The sequence below is a fragment of the Aedes aegypti genome, chromosome 1 (genome assembly GCF_002204515.2).
Source record: "Aedes aegypti strain LVP_AGWG chromosome 1, AaegL5.0 Primary Assembly, whole genome shotgun sequence".
NCBI lineage: Eukaryota > Metazoa > Arthropoda > Insecta > Diptera > Culicidae > Aedes > Aedes aegypti.
The window spans coordinates 213,440,157-213,464,485 of record NC_035107.1 but is presented as its reverse complement, the minus strand read 5'-3'; the positions used below and the strand labels follow the sequence as shown (position 1 = coordinate 213,464,485).

The 24,329-nt window shown below is 40.5% G+C and overlaps 2 protein-coding genes across 7 annotated transcripts in view; both read left to right on the top strand.

The window, feature by feature from the left end:
* The window catches only part of LOC5576283 (baculoviral IAP repeat-containing protein 6), a 104,157-nt gene extending 89,660 nt beyond the window's left edge, over nt 1–14,497 (top strand). For 4 of the 5 annotated variants that reach the window (XM_021857500.1, XM_021857495.1, XM_021857496.1 and 1 more), the window contains 10 exons: nt 40–3,513; nt 3,749–3,915; nt 3,980–4,660; nt 4,722–4,925; nt 4,985–5,159; nt 7,302–7,482; nt 7,542–7,783; nt 8,095–8,549; nt 8,617–8,805; nt 12,760–14,497. In XM_021857500.1, coding sequence (XP_021713192.1) covers nt 40–3,513; nt 3,749–3,915; nt 3,980–4,660; nt 4,722–4,925; nt 4,985–5,159; nt 7,302–7,482; nt 7,542–7,783; nt 8,095–8,549; nt 8,617–8,805; nt 12,760–13,329 — 6,338 coding nt within the window. In that variant the 3' untranslated portion in view covers nt 13,330–14,497. The remainder of the gene's footprint in view (nt 1–39; nt 3,514–3,748; nt 3,916–3,979; nt 4,661–4,721; nt 4,926–4,984; nt 5,160–7,301; nt 7,483–7,541; nt 7,784–8,094; nt 8,550–8,616; nt 8,806–12,759) is intronic. The other variant, XM_021857498.1, reaches the window with a different exon arrangement.
* An 8,035-nt stretch (nt 14,498–22,532) lies between these two features.
* Nucleotides 22,533–24,329, top strand: part of LOC5576284 (general transcription factor 3C polypeptide 1) — a 53,478-nt gene continuing 51,681 nt past the window's right edge. For both annotated transcript variants that reach the window (XM_021857494.1, XM_021857493.1), the window contains exons 1-2: nt 22,533–22,695; nt 22,769–23,102. In XM_021857494.1, the coding sequence (XP_021713186.1) occupies nt 22,617–22,695; nt 22,769–23,102 (413 nt within the window). In that variant the 5' untranslated portion in view covers nt 22,533–22,616. The remainder of the gene's footprint in view (nt 22,696–22,768; nt 23,103–24,329) is intronic.

Below are 24,329 nucleotides of genomic sequence, written 5' to 3'. Positions count from 1 at the left end.
AACCAATAACTTATTTGACTTTTTTTTTCTAATTAACAGCTCACTTGGTGTACAACAACATCGTCAACGTAGAGAAACTGTACTGCTACCGAGCTTCCGAAAACAGCCATTCCAACAGTATGTATGCGACGCGCTTCGGCAGTTTGTTCGCTACCGTCCTGGGTCCAGAAAATGCTCGCCAGTGTAAAACCGTTACCGACAGCACAGTGTTGATCGATCTCCTGAAGCTTGCCTCGATCCTCGTTAACACGAAGAATCCACGCTCTGGTGAGAGCGATAATGCAGCAGCGTACGAAAGCTCGACCTTTAATGAGCTGAACACTTCCAACGAAAGCCAAACGGACGAAATCAAAGCCGAACAGCAGAACATTGAACCTAGACCAAAGACTCCGTGCTTCGCAGATACGGTCCTTCAGCATTCGCCAACGATGACTCGTCTGTTGAGCACCCTTTCGCACTGTTCCACTTCTTCGTTTGCAATGCTAGTGGCGTCGTCCATGTACTGCGCCTCTATCAACGATTCGAAAAGTAGCAGCCTAACCGAACCGCAAACCGTTGCTGATGCCGTGTTCCAACTGCTGCTATACATTTGCCGAGCAGCAACACAAACCGTCCTGGTGGTGAAACCGCTGTTCGATTACATTAGCAACGCCTCTAGTATGCGACACGCAATGCCCAAGCTGCACCTATCCGAGCCGTTCCTGTGGTTCATCTTGAAGGTGCTGGACAGCTCTGCCTCCATTGCCATATTCACCGACATGGGCGGCATTAAGGTACTCTGTGAGAGCCTGGTACGAAGCAATCGGGTTCTCATCAATACCCAACCGAGCTTGGTCTCGATGATCATGCAACGACTGTCCAAGTCGTCCAATCTGCAAACCACCCTGTCCAGTTCGTCCAAGAAAAGTTCAATGGCCGCGACTCGGAACGAAGACGGCCTGATCAACTTTGCCCCATACTGTACCATTTCGTCCGAAAACCAAACCGCCCAACCGGCTGACGTCCTCATCCAAGCACCAATCGCATCGCACCGCCGGGCTCGGAATCCAGCCTGGAGCTACCTCTTCTATCCCAACGAATCGCACGTGGATCTGACGATCACACTGCCTACGGCTGTGCTCCTTAAAGAAGTTCAACTACAACCCCACCTGTCCACTCTTGCCTCCTGTCCTTCGGCGGTTGCGATAGAAATCACGCGCGACAGTAATCTAGGGCCGATTCCGATCACCCAGCCGATCTCCACCGTTGGTATGACCTGCATCCGGTTGAAGTTCGCCCAGCCGGAAATTGCCACCAGCGTGATTATCCGCCTGTACCGACCCCGCGATGCCACCAATATAGGTCTGACGCAGATATCGGTTCTCGGAACGACGACCTTTAGCGATGTGAACGGTAGCTCTGTGGCTGGACCATGTTGGGTTACTGGAACAACGCCGCCACAACCTGCGAAACCTGCATCGGATGGTACGAGCGAGTTCTTCAATGATGACGACAAAGCTGCCAAAACCAGCCTCGGTTGGTTGCGGATCCTTGCTCAGTGTTCCAGCGTGGTAATGTACAATACCGATCGACAGCTCGCTAACCGGGTGATCATGGCAGCGACAGAAGTTCCAGGTTTCTTGGAAGCATGCTGTTCGTTGTTGAACATTGCTCCACTTTGTCCGAACATTGCCCTGAACAATTTGGAGACAGTGCTGCTTAAGATAGGACTGTACAGTAGGGAGTGTGGTTTGAATCTGATCAACATCCTGCTGAAGGAAAGTATCCCACAAACGTTCCAACTGTGCAATGATTCGATCTCGGATTTGCTGTACCATCTCTGCACTACCCACAACGAGTACACGGGTGATCGAGTGGAAGCAATGTTGTCGTGGGTTCAGCGATTGTACGAACGCTACCATCAGAACCAAGTCAACAGATTTGTACTGCACGCTACCAATCCGTACAGTGGATTCATTCGGTGTCTGTCGTCGATTCTGTGGCAATCGTACGCAACCGATCTCATACCGGATCTGCCGAACATGATCACCAAGGAATTGTTTGAAACGCTCTACGATTGGAATCAGGAATTGGAACATGACGAACCGTTGAAGAAGGCGATCGATGCCATGTTGTGTTCGGTGTGCTGCATTCGACCGGAACTGTTTACGATGCTGTTGAAGCGCATGGGTGTGCTAGTTCCTAATTTGTCTACCGATCTTACAGCATCGATCTCCGATGATCGGAAGGATGGAGAATGTATCACGGACGACATCAAGCAGGAAGAATCGGACGCGGCGGAATGGTACAGCCATTTGGTGATTGAAGATTTGAGCAGGTTGAATTTGTCCAAAGCTCACTTGTCCACAATTTCGATGGCCTGCCAGTCGCCACTTGCCGTGCAACAGCTGATTGATTCCGGACTGCCTAATCTGTTGACATCGGTCATTTTGGAGTTCTGCCACCGGGCGTTGAATAGCATCAATCAACACCAAAAACAGTCGGAGGTGGCCAGTGGCAGCGTTGAGCGCGATAACCGCGAAGTCTTCGAAGAGGAACAAGCTGCCGCAGCAGCGGTTGCTGCTGCCACTGCCGGAGATGGCGCTGAGGAGTCCAGCTCATGCATGACCGACGCCGACAAGGAGCATCATAAGTATTCTGGTTCCGGAGCCAAGGAGGTCATCTATCCCATGGTCAACGTTCAAAAAGTAACGGAAATCCTTGGATTTTTCTCGGAAGTTTGCTCGGAAGGTCATATGCGCGACTGGCTGGGTTGTTTCGAGGGCTCGATCTTCTGGGAGCCTCTGCTTCTGCTGCTGTGCAACAACAAATTAGCAAATATTTCTCCGGAGGTGACACCCCAAGCGTGTCTCGATCTGGAAGAATGCCTTATCAAGTTCCTGTCCAAAGTTACATCGTGTCACCCGAAAAATCAAGAAGTTTTCACCGTTAACCTGATTTCCGTGATTCGAAAGTCTGATTCCGCTAATGTTAGCAGCAGTGGTGCTTCCGCTGCAAATGGCAGCAGCTCGAACCAGACTGGACTCAACAATCGACCAAACAGCGGTAGCAAATCATGCATATCCGGATTCACGAGGCGATTAGTGCTACAAATTTTACTGGAGAGCGAGAAAATCATGGTCGCTGTCCAAAGCGAACTTCCGCTTCAGAACAAAGATCCCAATCCGTACAATCTGAGCAACCATCCGTCGAAACGGCCGAACACTCACTTCCGGTTGTTCTACCTGAGCACCAACTCCAAATGTCAGGAGATTATGGACCATTGCGTGACGGCGTACAACAGGATCATCCCCAACTTGCCATCCGACAGCCGGGTGAGTGAGGTTCTGATCGGTTCGTCCAATGCCGGTGCGGCTGCAGGCGGCAGCGACAACCGGAAGGAACTGTGGGAAATGGGTCTCGGTATGGAGTTCCTCAGTGTGGCGGCTGGCGTAACTGCCAAGGATAAGCGGCTGAAGGAGGCCAAGAATCAGGCCACCACCATGAAGCAGAAGGACATCCTGTCCATGTTCAGTAAGTGTTCGAAAGGGTCTATTTCGTTTGGCATGCAGTTGTTTAGCATAATCGTCATTTGGCATAGTCGTTTCGCATAATTTGAGAAGGAAGCTTATGTAAACTAGCAGTTTATCGTCAGCACTTTGCTTAACTGAAACAAAATTGATTAAATGAAAAGTTTGTCAGAATTATGCCAAATAGTTTGGAGATCTCGGGAAGTAATTGCTCTAACAACAATGTTGAATCTTTACAGAAATGAAAATTGATGATCCCAAGCTAACCGCCCCGGACGGAATAATCCTCCGACATACAGCCATTCCCAATGGAGTGATCACAAGTGATACCACCATCTCGCAAGTTCTAGCCATGTTGAAATCGTCAGGAATATCTCTTTCCACACCCTGTATAAATCTTAATCTGGTAATGTGTTTCTTTTGAATTCTAAACATCCCCCTCTAATATCTTACGTTGTCCATCGCCACAGAGCCTTGCCAAAAACAAACCGGACGTGGAGCTGAGCTGCGAAGCCAGCAGCTCTTCGTCTTCCTCGCCAATCCTGAAGGCGGCCGACTTCATACCGCTGTCTTCGCCGCTGCAGATCTTCTCCAGCCGCGGTGGCCTTTCGCTGCTGGCGCACTACTTGCCGATGGTATATCCGGAATCGCCCAAATCGCAGCAACAGCTGGGCGACAAGGACAAGAGTCCCCCCGGGGGCGACTGGGTGAAGGTCGAGCAGAACGAGGAGATCTACGAAGATTTGGACGACATTCTGGCGGATGCTTCGCCCAAAGCGCAAGCCATCTCGGCCGTACCGCAGCACTCGTTGGCTGCGTTTGCATTGTTCCTAAAGCTGCCTGCCTACTCCGAGGTCCTCCTGCGGGACAAGGTTCGAGCCCAGTGTCTACTGCGGTTGATCTTGGGCGTTACCGGAGACGGTGAAGGCAACGAGATCTACAGTCTGGCCCTCTCATCTTCACTGCCAACTCTACCGTTCGAAGTGTTCCGACAGCTGCTGGATAGTTCACCATTGACCACGGACGATGGCGTGCTGCTGCGAAGGATGGTCATCGAGGTCGGAGCCATCCATCTGGTGTTGAACTGCTTGAGCATCTTCACGCACCATAACAATGCGGGCGTGAGCAGCAATTCTAACTCATCGGATAATGTATGACGAAAGGAAGGTAAGAATTCAAGAACGATTGTCTACAAATGTGTTTCGGTTTCAGATCCAGGCCGCTGCCAGCAATAAAGGAGCGCCAGGTGCCGCTGCCAACGGTACCGACGATCAGCTAAACTCAGACGACAAAAGCCATATGTATTGGGCGAAGGGAACGGGCTTCGGTACCGGTTCGACCCAACAGTCGTGGAATGTTGAGCAGGCTCTGCTTCGTCAGAAGAGCGAAGAGGAACATGTTACCGTGTTGCTTCAGGTTAGTTGTAGAACCATTGCTTCTGGAAATCATAGAGCTTGAACAATCGTTTTTTCTAGGTTCTCTCGAGCTACATCAATCCAGGAGACAAGTTCCCTTCCAACTTGGATAGCGAGGTGCTCAGCTACCGAGAATGCAGTGAGACGTTACCGGAGTTGCCGCCGATCTTCCTCGATCTGTTGCAGCAGTCATGCATGATTCCAGCGCTGAGTTCCTACCTGAGGAACGATTCCGGTATGTTGTCCTGGTCTCAACCTTTACATTTTTCTCTTTCCTGCTCTCAATCAATGTTGGAGCAACATGCTAAAGCTATCAGTGAAACCTTAAGAGATTCTTACTCGACTGCTTCTTCTAAATTTATTGTCAAATTCTTCGGAGAAACTTCATGAATTCTTCTAGTAATTTCTCCAGAGATTTCTTCGGGATCACGTTCAGTTACTCCTTTAGAGATTCGTCCCGAAATTCCTTCTCTCTCCTTTACACCAATTTTTTAAAAATTCGTCCAGAAATTCTCCCAGCGATTTTTAAATAAATGTTTAGCTTTTAATTAAAAAATCTTGACCAGTTCAATGCTATCATCTTTAGTAATTTTAACAAGAATTTCTCTGACTAATTTTGCAACGAATATCCCAGGATTTCATCCAATTTCTTCAGAAAAATTTCTTCCATCAGCAAAATCTCTTCAGTAATTATCTTATCCTTCTTACATGAGTTTCTCCAGAGACTCCTCAAAGGATTACTCTAGTGGCCGTGCGGTTAGTGTCGTCAAGCATTTAAGCGCATCGTGTCACGGGGTGTGGGTTCGATTCCCGCTTCAGCCATTGAAACATTTCGTCAGGAATGTTTCGCGGCTGTGCCACTGGAGCATGCTTGTCCGTTGTCTAGTGTTAAGTTACAGTCTGTGCAGCTATTAATGGCTGAAGATGCTGTACGTTTCTTTTTTCTGGAGTATCTCTACAGGGATTCCCGTAGAGATATCTCTATTTTTTTCATGAATTCCTCCAAGGTATGTATATGTAGAAAGTATATTTTAAGAAAATATGCTTTCCGTCTACGCTGTCTTTTTTATAAAAAAAAAACTTGATAAAATAAAGACTGCGTAGCCGAAAACCATGTTCTATGTTCCAGGGAATTACGCCATAGGCTCATGCAAGAATTTCTCCAGGATATTTTTCCAGAAATTTCACCGAGGATTCCTCTAGAGATCACTCTAGATTGTTTCAACAGGTTCCTCCAGAGATTGCTCCATGAATCCCTCCAGGAACTTATGAAGGATTACCTTGAAAAATCATCAGAATAATTCATGTAGTAAGTTTCCTGGCAGGATTCCTGAAGGAAACTCTTGAAGAATATCTATAGGAATGAAGTTATTTCTTGTAGAATCCTTAGATGAATTTTCGGTGGAAAAAACCCTGGAGCGGTCTCTGGAGAAAATCTCAGAAATAATTCCTAGAAAAATATCGAGAGGACTATTTGAGGAATTTCTGAATTATCTGAAGCAATCCTTCAAGAAATTGTCGTAGTGTACCTGGAGAAGCTAAATTCTGCCAAATCCTAGAGATTTCCTAGAGTAATTCTTGGAAGAAGTTTTGGAATAATATAAGGAGATAACGCTTGAAGAATTTTTGGAAGAATCTCTGAAGGAGTAATAATTTCTGTAAAAGTTTCCTTTGGTTTGATGAAGATTTTATTGAATGATTCTATGGTGGAATTTCTGGAGGCATGTTTCGACATTTTTATTGAGTCATTCCTGAAGACAATTCTGAATAATCTTGCATTGATGTTTGCAACGGTCTTTGAAGGAATTTATAGGAGAATTTTAAATGAATATCTTGAAGTAAATAAGGATTTGCTGAGGGAAACGTTTGTTAATAATATACTTTGATAACAGCAACAGCTGATCTCACAAAGAATTGCTTATCATGGTCTAATCGCTTATCAAAGTGAATCCTGTGACCCAACGGTCTTCCCCATAACATACATTTCTCCCAGTAACCTTTGTGGAGATGAAGAGGTAAATACGGCCTCCAAATAGCAAAGGTTAAACACTAACATTCCTTCCCCAATCCTACGTGACTGCAAGGACGTAGCTGGCGCCGTTTTTACCCTGTATAAATAGAGTCACTGAATTATGCACACTGAAGAAGATTATGGCCAATCCCAACCAAACTTCTAGTTGATTACAAGATGAGATATACAAAGATCTTCACTGACTTCAGCCAATCACTCAATCACGGGATAGCAACAATTGATATGTGTAGTCAGTCTATGCTAAGCTAAGCTAGCGCTTTCTTCATCCATGAGGTCTCTAAAGTTTATATTTTCAAGACACTTAATCTCTACCAGCTCTAAAATTGCATATATTTTTTCTTCCAGTATTGGACATCACGCGTCACATTCCGCTGTACCGGGCGATCTTACAACTGTTGAGGGCCATCTCGCTTTCGAATCAACTTGTGTCGTTGCTGGTCAACAAGAACAATGAGGGCAAGATTTCGATCGCGGCGCTGCTGGCCAACATGAAGGCTTGCGTGGACACCTATGCGAGTCGTTTGAAGTAGGAAATTCCTTCCCGAAATCACCGTTCACATTCACTCACGTTGCATTCGCTTCCAGGGTTAACAAAAAGTCCAATTTGAAGGGCCAAACGCAGAAGATAACAGTCAGCTTGGACGACGGAGACGACGAGGGTTTGGCACTGTTGATTCCGGACATCCAGGAGACGTCGCTGCTGGTCCAAAATGCCACCAACGTGGAAGCGTTGACCGTGGAGGAGGAACTGAAGGAAGTCGTACCGCGACCGATGGCCAAATCGGTCGAGGAGAAGTATATGGAACTGATGAAAGCATTGCAATTTGGTAAGTTCGCATATATTGGGATTAGGAAGGGTAACAATTATCAAAGTACAAAAATTGTAAGTTACACTCCCCAAATGTGTTCATTTGGACAATTTAGCTATTGATAGGAAAATCTTTAGAACAATAATTAAACAAATTCATCGACTATAACACCATTTATGTTCGAAAAAGTAGTTGAAACCGTTGAAAAATTGCTTACATTTTGAAGGGGAGCCAAAAGACGTTTTGAAAAGGGGCTGACAACATCGGGTCATCTATGTATTGATGATGTATCAACTTTGGTCTACTAACCGCCTGGTTCTCGTTTCCAGATACCTTCGAAATGATTGCGGAAACGGATAACGGTTACCGCTTTACCATTTCGCACCATTTCGAAACGAACGTCCGTATGGCCGGCGACCGTGGCCACCCGGGGCGGGTGAAACGGCTGGCCCAAGAGACGGTCACCCTGTCCACTAGTTTGCCACTGTCCTACAGTAGTTCTGTGTTTGTGCGCTGTGATACCGATAGGTTAGATATAATGAAAGTATTAATCACCGGACCGGCTGAGACGCCGTACGCCAACGGTTGCTTCGAGTTCGATGTGTACTTCCCGCCCGACTATCCGAACTCGCCGATGATGATCAACCTGGAGACGACCGGCAGGAACACGGTCCGCTTCAATCCGAATTTGTACAACGATGGTAAGGTGTGCTTATCGGTGCTGAACACATGGCATGGTCGACCCGAAGAGAAGTGGAATGCACATACGTCGAGTTTCCTGCAGGTTGGCTACCCTATCATCGCCATCGTGTTTCAGTTCATTAACTCAAGTTTTCACGTTTCAACCGTAGGTTCTAGTCTCAATTCAAAGTCTCATCCTAGTTCCGGAGCCATACTTTAACGAGCCAGGATTTGAGCGAAGCCGTGGCACGCCGACTGGATCGCACAGTTCGCGGGAGTACAACAGCAACATCTATCAGGCCTGTGTGCGATATGCAATGCTGGAGCAGCTGAAAAATCCTTGTCCATGCTTCAAAGAAGTGAGTATTTTACCGTTTTAACTAATACCATGATACGGGGCCACGTTATACGTAAAGTTGAATTCCATATCGAGAAAGCATTCGCTCGGCAGCGATCCTGCTTGGGTGTCTTCTTGGGTATTGAGGGTGCCTTTGATAACGTGTGCTTCGATGCCATAGTACAGGGTGTCTACTACCTGGAAAAACCTGGAAAACCTGGAATTCTCAGGGAATTTTATTCAACCTGGAAAAAACCTGGAATTCTCAGGGAATTTTGGCCACACCCAGGGAAATAATTTTGGTTGAATATGGTTGAATATGTTCACGATTAACTATTTCGAAACTATTTTTGCACACTTCATTTAATATAAAAAATTTCGGCTGCACTCTTAAAAATGCTACTTGAACGATCCAGTTCATTAATAAACTTGGACGTTTTCCGTGAAATGCTTTCAAAAAATTCACCATATATTTATCATAAAGTACTAAAATTATCGATTATTCGTAGTTCCGGATAAAAATGTCTGTTTTTTGCAGGCTTTGAATCTGCATGAATAAAATTTTCAAAGGTAGCAGTAATATTACGCAGCTTAACAAAGATAACATTTTTGTGTGTCTCAAAGATCAAATCATGTGCCTAGTAAATTTGGGGTTGGTGAATTTCAAGCTGATGTTCCAGCATATTACAATTTTGAGCTACGGGTCTCCAAAGTAGTATAAAATGCTGTTTTTTTAATGTTGAAAGTTAAACTATGACACCAACCCCCCAATCATCAGAATAGGATTATGTAGGATTCAATTTGATTTGAATGCACGAATAAATCGATTTTTTCAACATGCCAGCAAGTGTGTCAAAATGATTCGTTCCTATTATATGGCAAGCTACCATAATTTTGTAATACATCAACAAATAACTTTTGAGCTTTGAAAGTATTATGAAAGTATTATAAGCTGGTTCTTGCACGTAAGTTGACTGTAGTCGTTAAACTTAAAATCTAGAAAATATTTTTGAAGACGGCCATTGTTTTAGTAACTCTAATTTAAGTAAATAGCAGTATTTTGATGCTTGAAACAAAGAAAATGTTCCGCAGTGTAATTGATTAATGTAAAAGATTGACGCCTACACTAGAAAAATCAATACTATTTAATTGAACTTCTGAATAGACCTTTTTCGTCAGACCAGACGAGCTGTTCAGATGAAATACAAAAAAAAAACATGTTATGTCCAGTGACGATTCCCTAACCTCAAATCTACCTGTTCCACGAATAGTAATTTATGAATTTCAGCAACAAATTTACATCTATTAAGAAGAGATCTGTTAGAAAGGACGATTCCAATGATCTACTGTTTGCTTTTTAATCTAATTCTGCCGAATTAACCATTTTTAGATTCGTAGAACAGCTAAAAAGTGAGGTTACAAGTCGCCTCTGGTTATATCCTTTGCAGAATTGGTAGCAGGTCTCCTTTAACACTTCAGTCGTCGCGCTGTTGTATTTTGTACAACACTGTTGAAAAAATCACGCTTTTCGTTCACAACAGCAGCGTGGTGGTTCTGACAGTGGCAAACCGCGCGACGACTGAAAGGTTAAGATACTTGGTGTCTATTTCAACGCAAGTCTTGAAAAAGTTTATATTTTTGGAGGAACATCTCTGTAGCCTCTGTTTTGAACGAAATGGTCTCTAAAGTCACTATATTCATTATATTGCTTGCAGTTAATCCTGATGCAAAATTATACACAGTAACATTCAAAGACTATAATGCGACTATTCAACAGGTTCATCTAAATTTTTTACTCAGATTCCTCGAGGAAAAGCTTCAAGAAATATCCCAGTAATTCCAAGAGATGTTCTCTAGAAGAGTTCTCCTACCAATTATCCCAGAAATTCATCCAGCTAATTTTCGAAGGATGCTTAGAGGAATTTCTCCAAATTGTGCTCCCGTAGTTTCTTCTTTCCCAAACTATGCACCAATTCTTCAATCGCTTCCTCCAGTTGTTGCTCTAAAAAAATTTCCAAAGAATCACATACATAAATTTCTTCAAGAAAACCCACAAAGATTTATTCCATAGTTTTGAAGAAACTCGCTTAGATATTTTACCAAGGAACCCCACAAGAAATCCTACGCTTTTCATGTGAATTCCTTTAGAGTTCATCCATGGTTACTTCCAGGAATCGCTCCAACAGTTTCTCGAGGGGTTATTTGAGGAAATCTATTAGGAAGGAAGGATTCCCCAATAAACTCGATCGTCGATTCATCATAATGCTCCTATAGATTTGTTCCAAGCATTTCATCCAAACGTTTTCAAATGAATTTCTCGTATAAAACACCCTTGAAATCTTCTAAAGTTTATTCAAGGTTTCACATCAGTTAACACCACTGCAAATTTTCCAGTAATTACTCCGATCATTCTTATACAAACTTCTTTGGGAATTCCTTCCGATGTTGTTCAAGGACTTCAGAGAATTTTACGGGATAATTTTTTTCAATATCTTAACAATCGATCTAGGAAATCTTCTAAAACTTCCTCAAGTGCCCAGGAGTTCTTTCAGAGATCTTTGATCATCAAGAGTTATGTACTTTAAACCTTACACAAGCTTCATCAGAGTTTACTTTTCTTCTAAAATATTACTCGTCCAGGTTTTATCAAAGATTTATTTAATAATTTCTGAAACATTTTCATGAAATTTCTTTGGAGATATTCTTTTAAAAATACCTGGAAAAAAAAATTTGAAGACTTAATTGGGAAATATCTCAAAGAACCACTGGAGTAATTTCTTAAGAAATCTTGGAAGGAATCTCTAGGATACATCCAGAAAGTATCCATAGACAAATTTCAAGTTGAAATGTTAAAGATATCCTGAAAAACAATGTTGTAGGGGGTTCTAAGAAAGACCCAGAGGTGCTTTCTGAAGAAGTTACTGAAGAAGATGTTCTAAACGGATATTTTGTAGAGTGCCCAAAAGGAAGCAATGGAAGAATCGTTGCATAAAAGTCTGGAGGACTAAAGACTTTGTTGGAGAAGCTATGGAGGAATTCCTAATGAAATCTCTGAGTTGTTTTCTGTGGTTCTCCTTCGAAAAATCCATATTGTATTCTTGAGGTTTCTTAAATGGAGTTGTAGGGGGAATTTCTTGGAAACATTCACTAAAGAACTAAAGAAATCTATGTTTTTAAGTGTTTTGAAGCCATTTACCTACTGTTGGAAATGAATTCAAATTCATTTAAAATTAATAATTCGATAATCATTAGTACTTAAGAGTTTTTCTTGAGCCTGGAATTATTTCTTAAGACCTGGAAAAAACCTGGAAATATCAGGGAATTTCATTCCAGTAAACGAGTAGACACTCTGTAGTAGAAGGTGCACAACGCCATGGGCTGCCTACACTGATTATCAATTGGATTTATGATCAAAATCCGATATATCTTTGCGACATTGCGTCAAGCTGCGTTTCGGAATTTGCGTGTTTGCGGATGCCTCCAAGGAGGAGTCTTATTACCACTCTTTTGTGGAATAATAGCGGTTTTCCAACTTATGGATTTGCCAACGACTATCTACCTTTGATAGTTGGTTTGTGCATAAGCACCCTGATGGACCTGATGTTTCAAAATTGGTTGAAAAACAAGAAAGTTATGTATTCTTCATTGAAGACCTTTTTTACAACATGAAAATTTACCTTCAAGTCGCTTGCGCCACCTCTAAATGTTAATATTTTTGGCTCCAATTTTGAAGTTTCTCTTTTTATGCAATTTTTATTCAAATAAACACACGATTTTTTGGTTTTGAGAACTTTTGAAAATAAGTCACACTCTACCTTACTGTTAGCAATGGTGAGCTCGTTCCATACTATTTTTGCTTTTATTGGGATTATGGTTGTCCAATTTTACATGAGATACGATGTTTTTCCAAAGCTTCAAACATTGGTTCCCACAGTTGAACTGTGTAATACTATGTCTACTATTTTTCCCCCAACAGGTCATCCACACTCACTTCTGGTTGAAACGTAACGAAATCTGTGCACAAATCGAAGACTGGATAGCGGAGCTGAGTAAACCGCTGCTGAACGAGCGTACCGGGCGAACGATTTCCTTCAACGCGATGGTACTCCGGCGGCAGTATCGCCAGCTGCGGGAGGAATTTGCCAAATTGAAGCCACCGGAGGGGCTAGACGAGAGAGACTATCCGTTCATCACGGGCATCACTCCGACCACACCCTCAGTCCCGGTTTGTGCGGGTGTGGAAGGCTCGAACAATGGTGCCGTAGATTCGTCGGCCACCACGTCACCAGAAAAGCCCCTAACTTCGGATGACGACGAAAGTGAACTGCTGCTGCAATCCAGTCAGGGTGATATCGTGATGGGCGAAGACGAGGACGACGACGACGCAAACGTTGTCGACGAAGTGATCATCAAGGCTGATGTAGAGGATGTTGCTGCTGGCAGTAGCAGCAGTAGCAACGACAAAGGGACCAGCATTCCGGACGATGGGCAGGAGGAAAATCCGGATCTGTCCCCTGAAGAGATTGTCCTCTCGATGGTGTGGTAAGTTGTGCTTCGTCTCTTCGTGAATCTCAATGTATGCCCGTGTCCAAATGTATGTCATCCCAGCGTATCCTTCGTGCTTGGAAAGATATGGATCAACGCGGAGATGAACAGCCTTCTTTTCAACAAAAAAAACTGTATGCTTGAGTGTAGTGTTAGAATCTAAAAATGGACCTTTTTTCGATGGTTTTTCAGATCTTAGGCAATCCCATTGAAGCCTCGTGTCTCTCTCTATAGTTACGAAACTGAAACAAAGTTCGAGGCAAGCACTGATGGAGGCTATAGGTTTGTTTTTGGTGAAGAGAATTCCACTGGACAAAGATTTTTAAGCTCCACCAAGCCCGGAAATCAAACATGATTAGAAATGAACAAATCCATATTAGGGAAACCCTTCATGTACTAGAACAGAACGACTCATAGAAGAAAAAAAAACAGGACTAAACATTATACAGACAGGAGACCGAAAAACACTCGCGTCATCTGTGGAATCGATAACAGGTTTTGAACTATCGATATCAACGCGCCGAAATCAAAGAAATAAAAATAGCCATAATGTAGAAAGAGAGAAAGGTGATTCCAACTAAGTTTTTTTTATTCATTCAAAGCAAGTATATTTTGATTATTTATTTATTGATTGGAATCCAATAGGTTTAGGTTCATTTCAATTGTCTCATATTTGAAGAAACGTTTAAGGTTTATTATTCGTACTAATAATAAAAATTGATTGTTTGTTTAGTTCAAATGATTTTCTATCAAATGAAACGGTAGGATTGCTTTCTTTTGCCCCTATTTTTTTGCGTTAGCTAGTGTATAAGAACCCCTTACGAACCGATACGCTTTTTGGATTATTTAATTAGTTGGTAAAGTCAGACCACAGAACGGAAGTGATGGAAAAACGCTTTCGCTATACACTCTCCCAGTGCATGATGAGAATTGAGAGAAACGAAACGTATATACCTACCGTAGAATGAGCAAGCAATTGGCAAAATGCAGAGCTGACAAATGAGAAAACAATTTCCGAGTAAGTATATAATGTTAGTAAGTAAACTCTGTGGGTGTGCAGAACACACAACACACAATTAAAGGTAGCGGAAACGTGAATATTATACAACAAAACCTTATATGGATATTATGAACTAGTAATACTTATTAATAAATTGATTGAACAGAAATCTGACTGTGCTTTGAAATCCGAAATGTCCAGTGAAGAAAGAGTTTCGTTATTTTTGCCACCTCCAGGACAGCGTTTGAGATTTTCATGTATAGGGTGCAGAGCTACTTGGACACTTCCATGATTCACTTTGGCATGGGTTTTTTTTTTGGCCGAAATGTTTGAAACTTGTCAAAAAGAAGCATTTCAATACGATGCATATTGTGACCAAATATGAGCTGAGTAGATTTCAAAAAACCCCACTGCCGAAGTGAATCAAAAATGCCAAGAATAGGATGCGGCTCCCTGTATTAGTAATTGGGCCCAGATAGCCATAGCGGTAAACGCGCGACTATTCAGCAAACCCAAATTGAGGGTCGTAATCCCGCCGATCGACACTGAAATAAATCAATGAGGCTATTTTATTGGATATTTCATATAAGATCGACTCCGTGCTGCACTTGTATGTATTATATGTGTAACTGTTTAGGTTCAACTGCGACCAAATAAAAATAACAAAATAAAAGAGCCATTTAGGATTATATGCGCATGCTATATGTTCAGCACTGACTTTGCATATAACTTTGATAGATCCACCTCTGTGGTGTTTGCTATATGCATGTTCGTCATATCGGTAGTATGATTTCAGCACTACAGCAGTGGAAGTAACTTAGCGAAATGGTGAAAACAACGAAAGCTCCTGTGCTCCTTTCTGGATTTGACTTTATTATGGTAAGAAAACACGTATAATGAAATTTAATCGGATGAGAAGTATTTATTTATCAAATCTACATTTTTGCAGCATGCCATCCAAAGATTATACTGTTTGCTACAAGAAACGGTAGCCCAGGAAAAAATAGTCGAAAAACTCGTATGGCTTTCATTTTGGAAGAAGGTGAAAATCATAAGTTTCAGACTTGGGCCTTCTTTGTGCAGCAGTTTGAATCAGGTAAATAAAAAAGTTAATTCAAAATTGATTTGATTAAAGTTTTGTAGTAATAAAATCTATATATTTTCAGCAGAAAAATAATGTGTTTTGCATGGTATCTTAGAAAAACCGTCCAGGAATTTAGCTTGTAGATTTCGTTACGGACCCGAAAAAACTACATCATATTCAGATCCTCAATGCGAGCTGATCATAATCAAGTATCATGTATTTATTGCAAAATATGCGTAAAGAGTTAAGACAAATAAAATTTGAATAAACAGATATTTGTGGAATCTATTTATCATAATTATCAATAAGACTTCACATAATTCACAATACCAGTACAAATCGTACGCATATGAGCTTCATATAGATTTAATTGCGTTTTCTCAACAAGCAAAATCATTTTGTATAGAAAATTCCAATGAATTTATCGTGCACTATCCGTAAGTAAAAACTGAATGTTTTCAATATAACTATAATATGACAAAAAGAGACTCATATCATTTGCATCGCATATACTTTATGTCGGAGATTTTCACTTCATAGTAAAACCTATTAGAAATTCCAATAGTGCAGAATTATATGCCTCACATATAACAATGAATGAGGAAGTTGGCTCAGTGGAGGAGCTTTCCGTAAAGGAAATTCTCTTGATTTCCCACGGTATAGAATGTCTTCGTACCTGCCACATGATATACGAATACAAAAATGGTCAATTGTCAAAGAAAGCTCTCAGTTAATTGGGCTATTCTACGAGTGGCATGAGGTGAGATATCTCGGTCTCGTATAACGAGGTGACAACACACGACTCAAACATGGACTCGATTTTTGTACGCAAGCCACGGACGTTTTGGTAGCAGATGCGCAGACTGGAAGGTATGAGATCGTCAGGTAGTATAAGCCATTTTACGAAGCCTGGTCAAATGACAGGAGACCTGGGATTTTTCAATCATCGTCATCAGTTTTCGCGATGATGATGGTTGATGACTGTGTGCATCTCTAGCGTAGCTTTTCATCCAGGCGAAAACTTAAATGGAGAAAAATTAGAGGGTTAACTATGAGCCATTTTACGAGACGTTTCGGAACAGCTGATCGCCGCAACGGCGTCAATTGACAGGAGACCTGGGATTAAATCCAGCGTGATTTTCAACAACGCCTCATCTTACCAAACGGGGGCATGGAGAAAATGACAAAAACGAGATCCAAAAATGTTCGTTACTGCATCATTACACCTAGTTATTGTATCAGCTACCTCTTTGTTACCCATATTGGACATAAAAAAGCACTTTTGTGATCTGAAAAATTTTAATAATTTTTCTCCATTTAAGTTTTCGCCTGGATGAAAAGCTACGCTAGAGATGCACACAGTCATCAACCATCATCATCGCGAAAACTGATGACGATGATTGAAAAATCCCAGGTCTCCTGTCATTTGACCAGGCTTCGTAAAATGGCTTATTGTAATTTTCACGAATGATTAGACTTTCATGGCGAAATTGAGAAGCTGCCAATAATGTACTGATGGTACATTTTCAAATATCATCTACCTTTCATCCTTGATTTCAGTCACTACCAGCTGGTTTTAACACGAGAACACGATCTGCTGGAGCATGAGAACAATGACGATGACTGTAAATATCGGAGGACCAGCTGGTTTTGTTGTGTACATAAGAACAGCTGGTGAGCCGAGAACAAAGAAAAAAGGGTAAACATTGAGCCGGCCGGAGAAAACTGTCATGAACATCAGGATAATTACATGGGCTGCGGTGATCGAAAAGGGGCAGCGAAATCGAAGGACGAAATCTGGAAAAGACGAAACTCAGATCACTAAAGTCTAAGTGGTGAAAAAAATCGCAGTAATACCCAACTTTTTATTTTCGATCTAAATATCATTTTTAGTTATCTAAAATCGTTCTAAACACGTTTTGGGCAATGATTTATTTTTATTCGCAAATCTATGAATTTTGGTTTTTGATTTTTATAATTTTTATTTTTGAACATCCCTAGGGTGATGTGCTAGTATCCATCGTATTAAGCATTGATCAGTAAGAACTGCAATTTTCCCAGTATTGCAGTGAATGATGCTGATACAAACCGATGCCAAACAATTCTTTCTCAAAACGGCTTTAGCATTGTACAATAACATTTTGATAAATCTTGATCTCTTTTTGGGAATAATGCAAAGAAAGTGCATCTTACCGTATTCTCAGTCCGTCGTATCGTTTTCAACTCCGTCGCAATCAGTTTCCAGATTCGTCTCACAACTTACTGCTCACTGTGTGTATTGAATGGTTAAAACACAACATATCAACGCTATAATAAAATGTTTCACTGGAATACATAGATCTACGGGCATCTCCCTCCATTCCTTCAGCATGATGGAATATACTAATTTCCTTTTAAATTAATTGTTCGTCATCAAAATTCAGCCCAAACATATGAACTCAATTCCTTTTGGCCGTACAATTATGGCATTTGCTCACAGTACAGCAAAAACAACACAATCAAAGGAACCGTATTTTTACGTCGAGCGTCGCGCACACATTGATGCGCACAAGCTTTGTTCGCAGTACGACGGATTGAACTTTGTTTACATTCTCAATTATACGCGGCGGTTGAGGAAATTTCGTAAAATTTGGTGATTTATTGAAGTTTTACGGCGTGTGGTTGGAATGAAATCCTTCAGTGAAGAAGTACGAAGGTTTTCCATAGTGAAAATAAGTGCCCGGCGAAGTAAGTCACCCACGGGGGCGGGAAGAAACTTGTGTTGGAAAGTGGTGTGGCTCAGTCGATCGCTAAGCATTTTTCTCAAATCGTATTCGTCCATGCGATTTCGGTGAAAAAGTGCAAAGTGGATAATTGAACTGAAGTTATTTACCGAAATTCAGTAGTTTCATTGCATTTTTGGTGTACAAGTGTACAAACCATAACAGCTTTCACAAAATTACACTTGGATAATGAATCTATGTTGCAGGTAAGTTTGAATATCCGCCGTAGTGGAACATTTAAAGTTTGATACGACGAATAGTAGCGCTTACGACGAAGTAGAACAAAACCCTACCCTTTTTATTTTTTTCTTGAAGCCTCTTCTATGTACTGATTTTTGGCAATAATAAAAATTCAAATTTTTACATTCGAACTTTTAATATATTTCTGGAAATATTTTTATTTTCCGTGCAATTAACGGAAAAACAGGTTTGAAAGTTCTTTTGTGATACACTTAAATAAATCGGTCTGTTTATTTTATCAGAAATTCCCTGTACATTCTACTCCCTAGTCGACACACGTGTTTCATATGTAACCATATAAGTTACATTAGTAAAGCAGGTCGGTATTACTAACATTCAAATGAACCTTAAAGTTATCGTTTCTCGGAAATATTATATACATACAAGATATATTCGCAACATGCTTTGCATATATATAACTTCGACCAGCTCGGTTTCATTGTAGCCATTATATGTATTTAGACCACATCAATTGCATCAATTTAGTAATGGATAGTAACAATGTAATAAAGACAGATGGTCTATAGAAATTGTGGAGGACGTTGTTCGATATCGTAGATTGCAAGTAATGCATTTCTGAGATTATACTTGATAAGTTAATAATTTTTCATTATAGAACTGTGTGCCAGCGCTTTCCGTTGTTCGGAACCCAATACAAATTGGACAAACCGCAGATTGGGTCCCGCATATTTATTTCATACTGTGCTCAATTGTCAATTTGTTTGGGAATTCCATCGAATACGGTAAGTAGATAGAAAGTAATTTATGCTGTTCCACAACCAAAATGGACTTATTACAACAATTTACCAGCATTAACTATTATCCTGTATTGATTTTATACGTGACCTTCTTCATTTTAGTGATTATGTATCGATTGGAAAAGAAGACGTCAAATCGTGTACAACATGTGGCAAAGACAAAATTCAAATTCAAAAATCACCGACAAACCATCTTACGGAAGATTACTAAAATGGATACCTCGAATCACTTGTTGCAGCAGTGTAGAGCCGTGGTTAACGACTACAACGTCCACATACATATCAGCCCACAATTGAGCACGATTATGTAGTATAATAATATTGCTAATAAATAATTGAATGATTTTTTTTCGTTTTTATTTATATCGGTATAGAAAATACATCATAAAAATAACCTAGATACAAATGAAACTCAAATTAGGCGCATATAGAACAAACTCATTATACATATAATATTAAACAACGAGCTACATCTGTTTTCATCATACTAGCAGATGAAACGCACATGCCTGCTGAAATCTGAAACTAAAATCGCAGACTAAAATGCTTTTCACATAATATTAACTACCGTACGCTAGAGTCATATTATATGCTTTGCATATAACTCTCAATGATAGTTTTTACTCTATGGTGAAGTCTATATGAAATTCGAATAGTGCAAAAGTATATGTCTACCATATAACAATTAACAAGAAAATTGGATCAGTGTAGGTTGATCGTAGAAAAATATAAAAGGTACGATTTTTTATAGTGCACGTTAAATGAACCCCGGGAATTTGTAGGTTATATAAGAATACAATTTTTCAAACAATTTTCAAAAATACAAAAAAGTTTCAAAAGTCATAAAAAACTTTTCTATAGGCGTGTTATGAGTCATGGTTTAAGCCAAAAATAAAATCATTTTGATTTCCGAGCTACGAAAAAATACACAAAATTCCAAAGTGTACCCCGTTTAAAGGCGGGGTTGGTTATTAGAGGGTTAACCTCACATTTATTCGTCAATACTCAGTACTTTTCGTCGATTTTCTCCTTTGGATTAGTACACGTAATTTAATTGATTATCGTTACTTTTTAATGCAGCATGACGAAGGACGATGAGTACTCTCTACTGAATTAAAAACAACAGTCGCTCGGCCAAACGCAAAAGAGAAAATCAATCACTCCTGATACGCCCTTATGATATTGATCGTGAGACTTGATAATTTGTTTCACAACCATTGCACATTGGTCCCAAAGCCATATCTAGGAAGACAAAAATGTTTGCGCTCAAACCGTCAGCTCTAGATATATGGCGTCTTCGGGAAGTTTCTCCATATATTTTAGACATTTTTTTCAGTGATGTGAATTTCGGGTGGCCCACATGGTTAACGAGATCAGAACATACACTTTTTTGCTGACGCATTTACGCGTACAGAATGTTCTACAATGTTTTAGAACAATCCATTTCGAGCAACTTTGCCGAAGAACTCAAATTTCTATCTCTTATGGTTTGCGAGTTATGATTTGTTTTAACAAATAAGTTGGTCTTGAAAAATCAGTTTTTTCTTCATATTTTTTTATATTGTGTATTTCTTTTACCACTGGACTGCGAAGTGCGGCCTCATAAGTGCGAAAGTGTGAATAAAAGTGCGGGATTGCATCGAATCACGATGATGTCTTCATAGCACTTATTCTCTGATTTTCAAAGAATAAGTCCCCCAAAGACACCTACCAGATTTGATGCCATAGCGCACTTTTATTGGCGTTTCCGCACTTGTAAAAACTTCTGCGATAGTCCAGTGGTGAAAAAAATGCGCAATACGATAATTTCTCGCAAAAACTTTGTTCCGAGCTCTTTTAGTCTTTTTGATTGCAAAGAAACCCCTTTTAGACCTTTTTGCCAGAGAAACTACTGTTCTATCTCTTATAAGTGCAGAGTTATCAGAGATTTACTTCGTTAAAAATGGTTGTTTTCATATGTCGATATCTCTGAAACGAATTGTCAACCATTTGTCACCATTAGAAATATAATCGTTTGCTCTGTTCGTGGTGAAACAACTGTGAGGAAGTACTTTGTTTGAAAAGATTAACAATATTTTGAAAATAGTATGTTTTTAAACGAAAAACGTCAATGACTTGAAAAATAATCGAGGTAGCATTGGTATAGAGCTTAGTGACATTTGAACACACGTAGACTAGCATACGCTCGTCATACACAGTTTGTTTTTGTTTTCCTCAAAGAAACTTGCACACGCTTTCCAGACTCATCAAAATGCATATGGAAATATAACCTAATTTGAAAAATTTACACCCGGTTTCTGGGTGTTTTTCTAGACTGAGTGCATATTGTTTTCCTCTAAGGTTCACAACTACATCTACACTAGGGCACCCATACCATTGGGCGTGATAACCACTATTGGGCGTTAATGTTCGCGAGACTATCACCCATATTCTTGTTAACGTTCGAATGCTCTTTCGATCGAAAACCGTTTTGCATTCCCGTTTACGCCAGCAAAATCAAGCGGGCCGTGGATTCGAACGAGTATAGGATTCGATCGAAATTTGAGTCCGCCGTAGACAAGAATGAGGGTGTATGTTTTGAATTGATAAATGTTCTAGGTGTTACGTCTGTTTCTCTCTGTTAGCATATTATATTCACTCGAAATGCAAAGGGCATTGTTGAATTACAGTAATGTTTCAAAACATTCAAGATGCCGAATAAGTGTATCATTGCTTGACAGCTATTGAATAAGTGCAAAGATGCATGCGTACTGCAAACAATGTTGGCTTTCGGTCAAATTAGTGCAATGTTATAATGCTTGTGGTTACTTGGGTTATTCATTAAATTTCAATGTTGGAATTCCCGCCTTTTTAATCTGGTTTCGCCAAAATTCACAGTTGCGGAAAAAGGCGTGTTTAATTTCCCACAGTATTGAGCTCTCGCTGAGCGGTATCACCAACACATGCGCAAATTTGCTGGTTGAAAATACTGCCATTTGATTTTGCTGGGAACAGCTGATCATTGTTTATATTTTCCACCAGCAATTTTTAGGTAGTGTTGGTGACATGTACCGTGTATGTACACGAGCGCAGAAACCACTATTGACAAGCAAGATGTTGGCAAGATGATGGAAATGTTTTCCAGCCAAATTATAAAAAAAAAAATATCGTCATGACGGACCCACCCTATTATTTACCTAAATCAGATATTTTAACTCATAAAATGATCAACTTGTTGAGTGTGTGCAAGCACGTGCTTCGTCGGGTAAAATTCGGCTTTCGTCGGCTCCTGGCGGCTTGTTGTCAAACAACACAGGGTGGCACTCATACTCAAGCACGAAGAAACCCGAAGTGCGAAACAGCTGGCCGTCCCGACGGCTTGTCAGAAACAAAAATTTGCAAATGTCACAACAAACACCATTTTTTAGTGCAGTGCGCGAAAAAACGTAAAATTGTACGCGTAAAATGCTTCGAACCGCCCCGCTTTCGGTGGTCCTCAACGAGGAAGTGGCCCTAGAAGGCCTGGAGGGCACAACTCTCGACAGTTAGTATTTTTCCGCTTCGGAAAATGCAATTCTCTGAACGGGGTTTGTATACATCATTCTTTTCATTTCCAGATCTATGGAACCGGTTGGCGTACCGTCTGAAGATCAAACTTCCGCTGCCGGAGAAGTTTTGTCACAATGTGTGGTCCCTGGTGCTAATGAGTAGCGAGTACATGTTTTACCACCTTCCCGAGCCGCGAAAGTGTTTCGTTTACTTCGACCGCTTGGAACACGTTGATCCGGCTACCGGTGTCCTGAAGGAGCCCAAAGACTTTCCCGGCCACCGGTTCAAGTACAACCCGATTCAGGCAAGCGGGATCAGGGGTTCTTGCGAACATTACGAGACGCGGCAGGTTATTACCCGGGAGGAGCTGGCAACGATGACCTATCAAGCGGTGGAGGCTAGGTATGGAATTGGTCCCTTAATAATATTGGGTGGTATGGACAAAAAGTAGTAGGTAAAGTTCGAATTTACTTGCTCTACTATACTACAATTATTTTATTTAGTGAATAAAAGTAGAATTTATTACAAGCTATTCGTATTAAACTATATAGTTTCATGAGGTTGCTACTCATGATACAGGGTTGGTTGCGATTCACTTTTTTGAAGCCAGTCACTGTTAAGTATCTGTTTTGAAGGCATATTTACTAAAGTTAATGTTTCCGACAATAAGTCAAACGTTGTGAATATCTTTTAACTCTTTCCTTCCAATTGTAGCACAGGTGATCCACCACTTTGCATTGCTCGTACATAAAATTGGAAAGTCTGATCACAACCGTTTATAAAAAAATGATCACTTGAATTTCTAGTTACAGCATAACAACCAAAGTAAAGTCGACATTGTTTTTCAAATTCAAATATAGTGGATTTTCAAACTTCTATTTTCCGAAATATAAACATTAGACAGTTTCACAAAAATCAAAATTTCTGGGATTCAACCAGTCACCCCCTAGTCCTAGTTGCAATACTAAAACAAACTACCAGTCAAATTTTCATCCAATTTGGAGAAGATTAGGAGGTGCCTCAAGTCGAATTTGTGTTTTTTGGCTATTTTTTACATTCAAAAAATTCTAACGAGAATTTGGAAAAACGAAAATCAAAATAAATACCACTAGTTGAACGTATTATTAGTACTTTACAACTTCTGAGAACACTGTATGCCGATTAGAGATGGTTTTGACCTCATAAAATTGATTTCTGTTCATTAAAGTACCTGTAAAACATACATTTCTCTACAGTTTTTGTTCTACAAGATTCTTAACCTCATGCCTAATCATAAAAGTTCAACCGTAGTACCGTGAAGGCCCCATACTCTGCGCAGTTAAGGCTTTTCAAATACCTAACAGCTGTAATTAATTGAAAACTAAACACAATAGTCTTAAATTTTGGGAGCAAATACTTATTGATCTTATGTATAAGGAAAAAATGTAAAAGCTTCAATAAGTAATGATTTTTATTGCAAATTTTAATTTTTTCTTAAGGGTGTTCGTGTTCCTAACTCTGCGCACTCATTTTTGCAATGCTCCTTATTCTGCGCATTTAGGTTCCTAACTCTGCGCACTCGATAAATTCTTTATAACAGTTAAAGTATTTTACTAAAAGCATTACTAGCAGTTGAACTCTGAATTAATC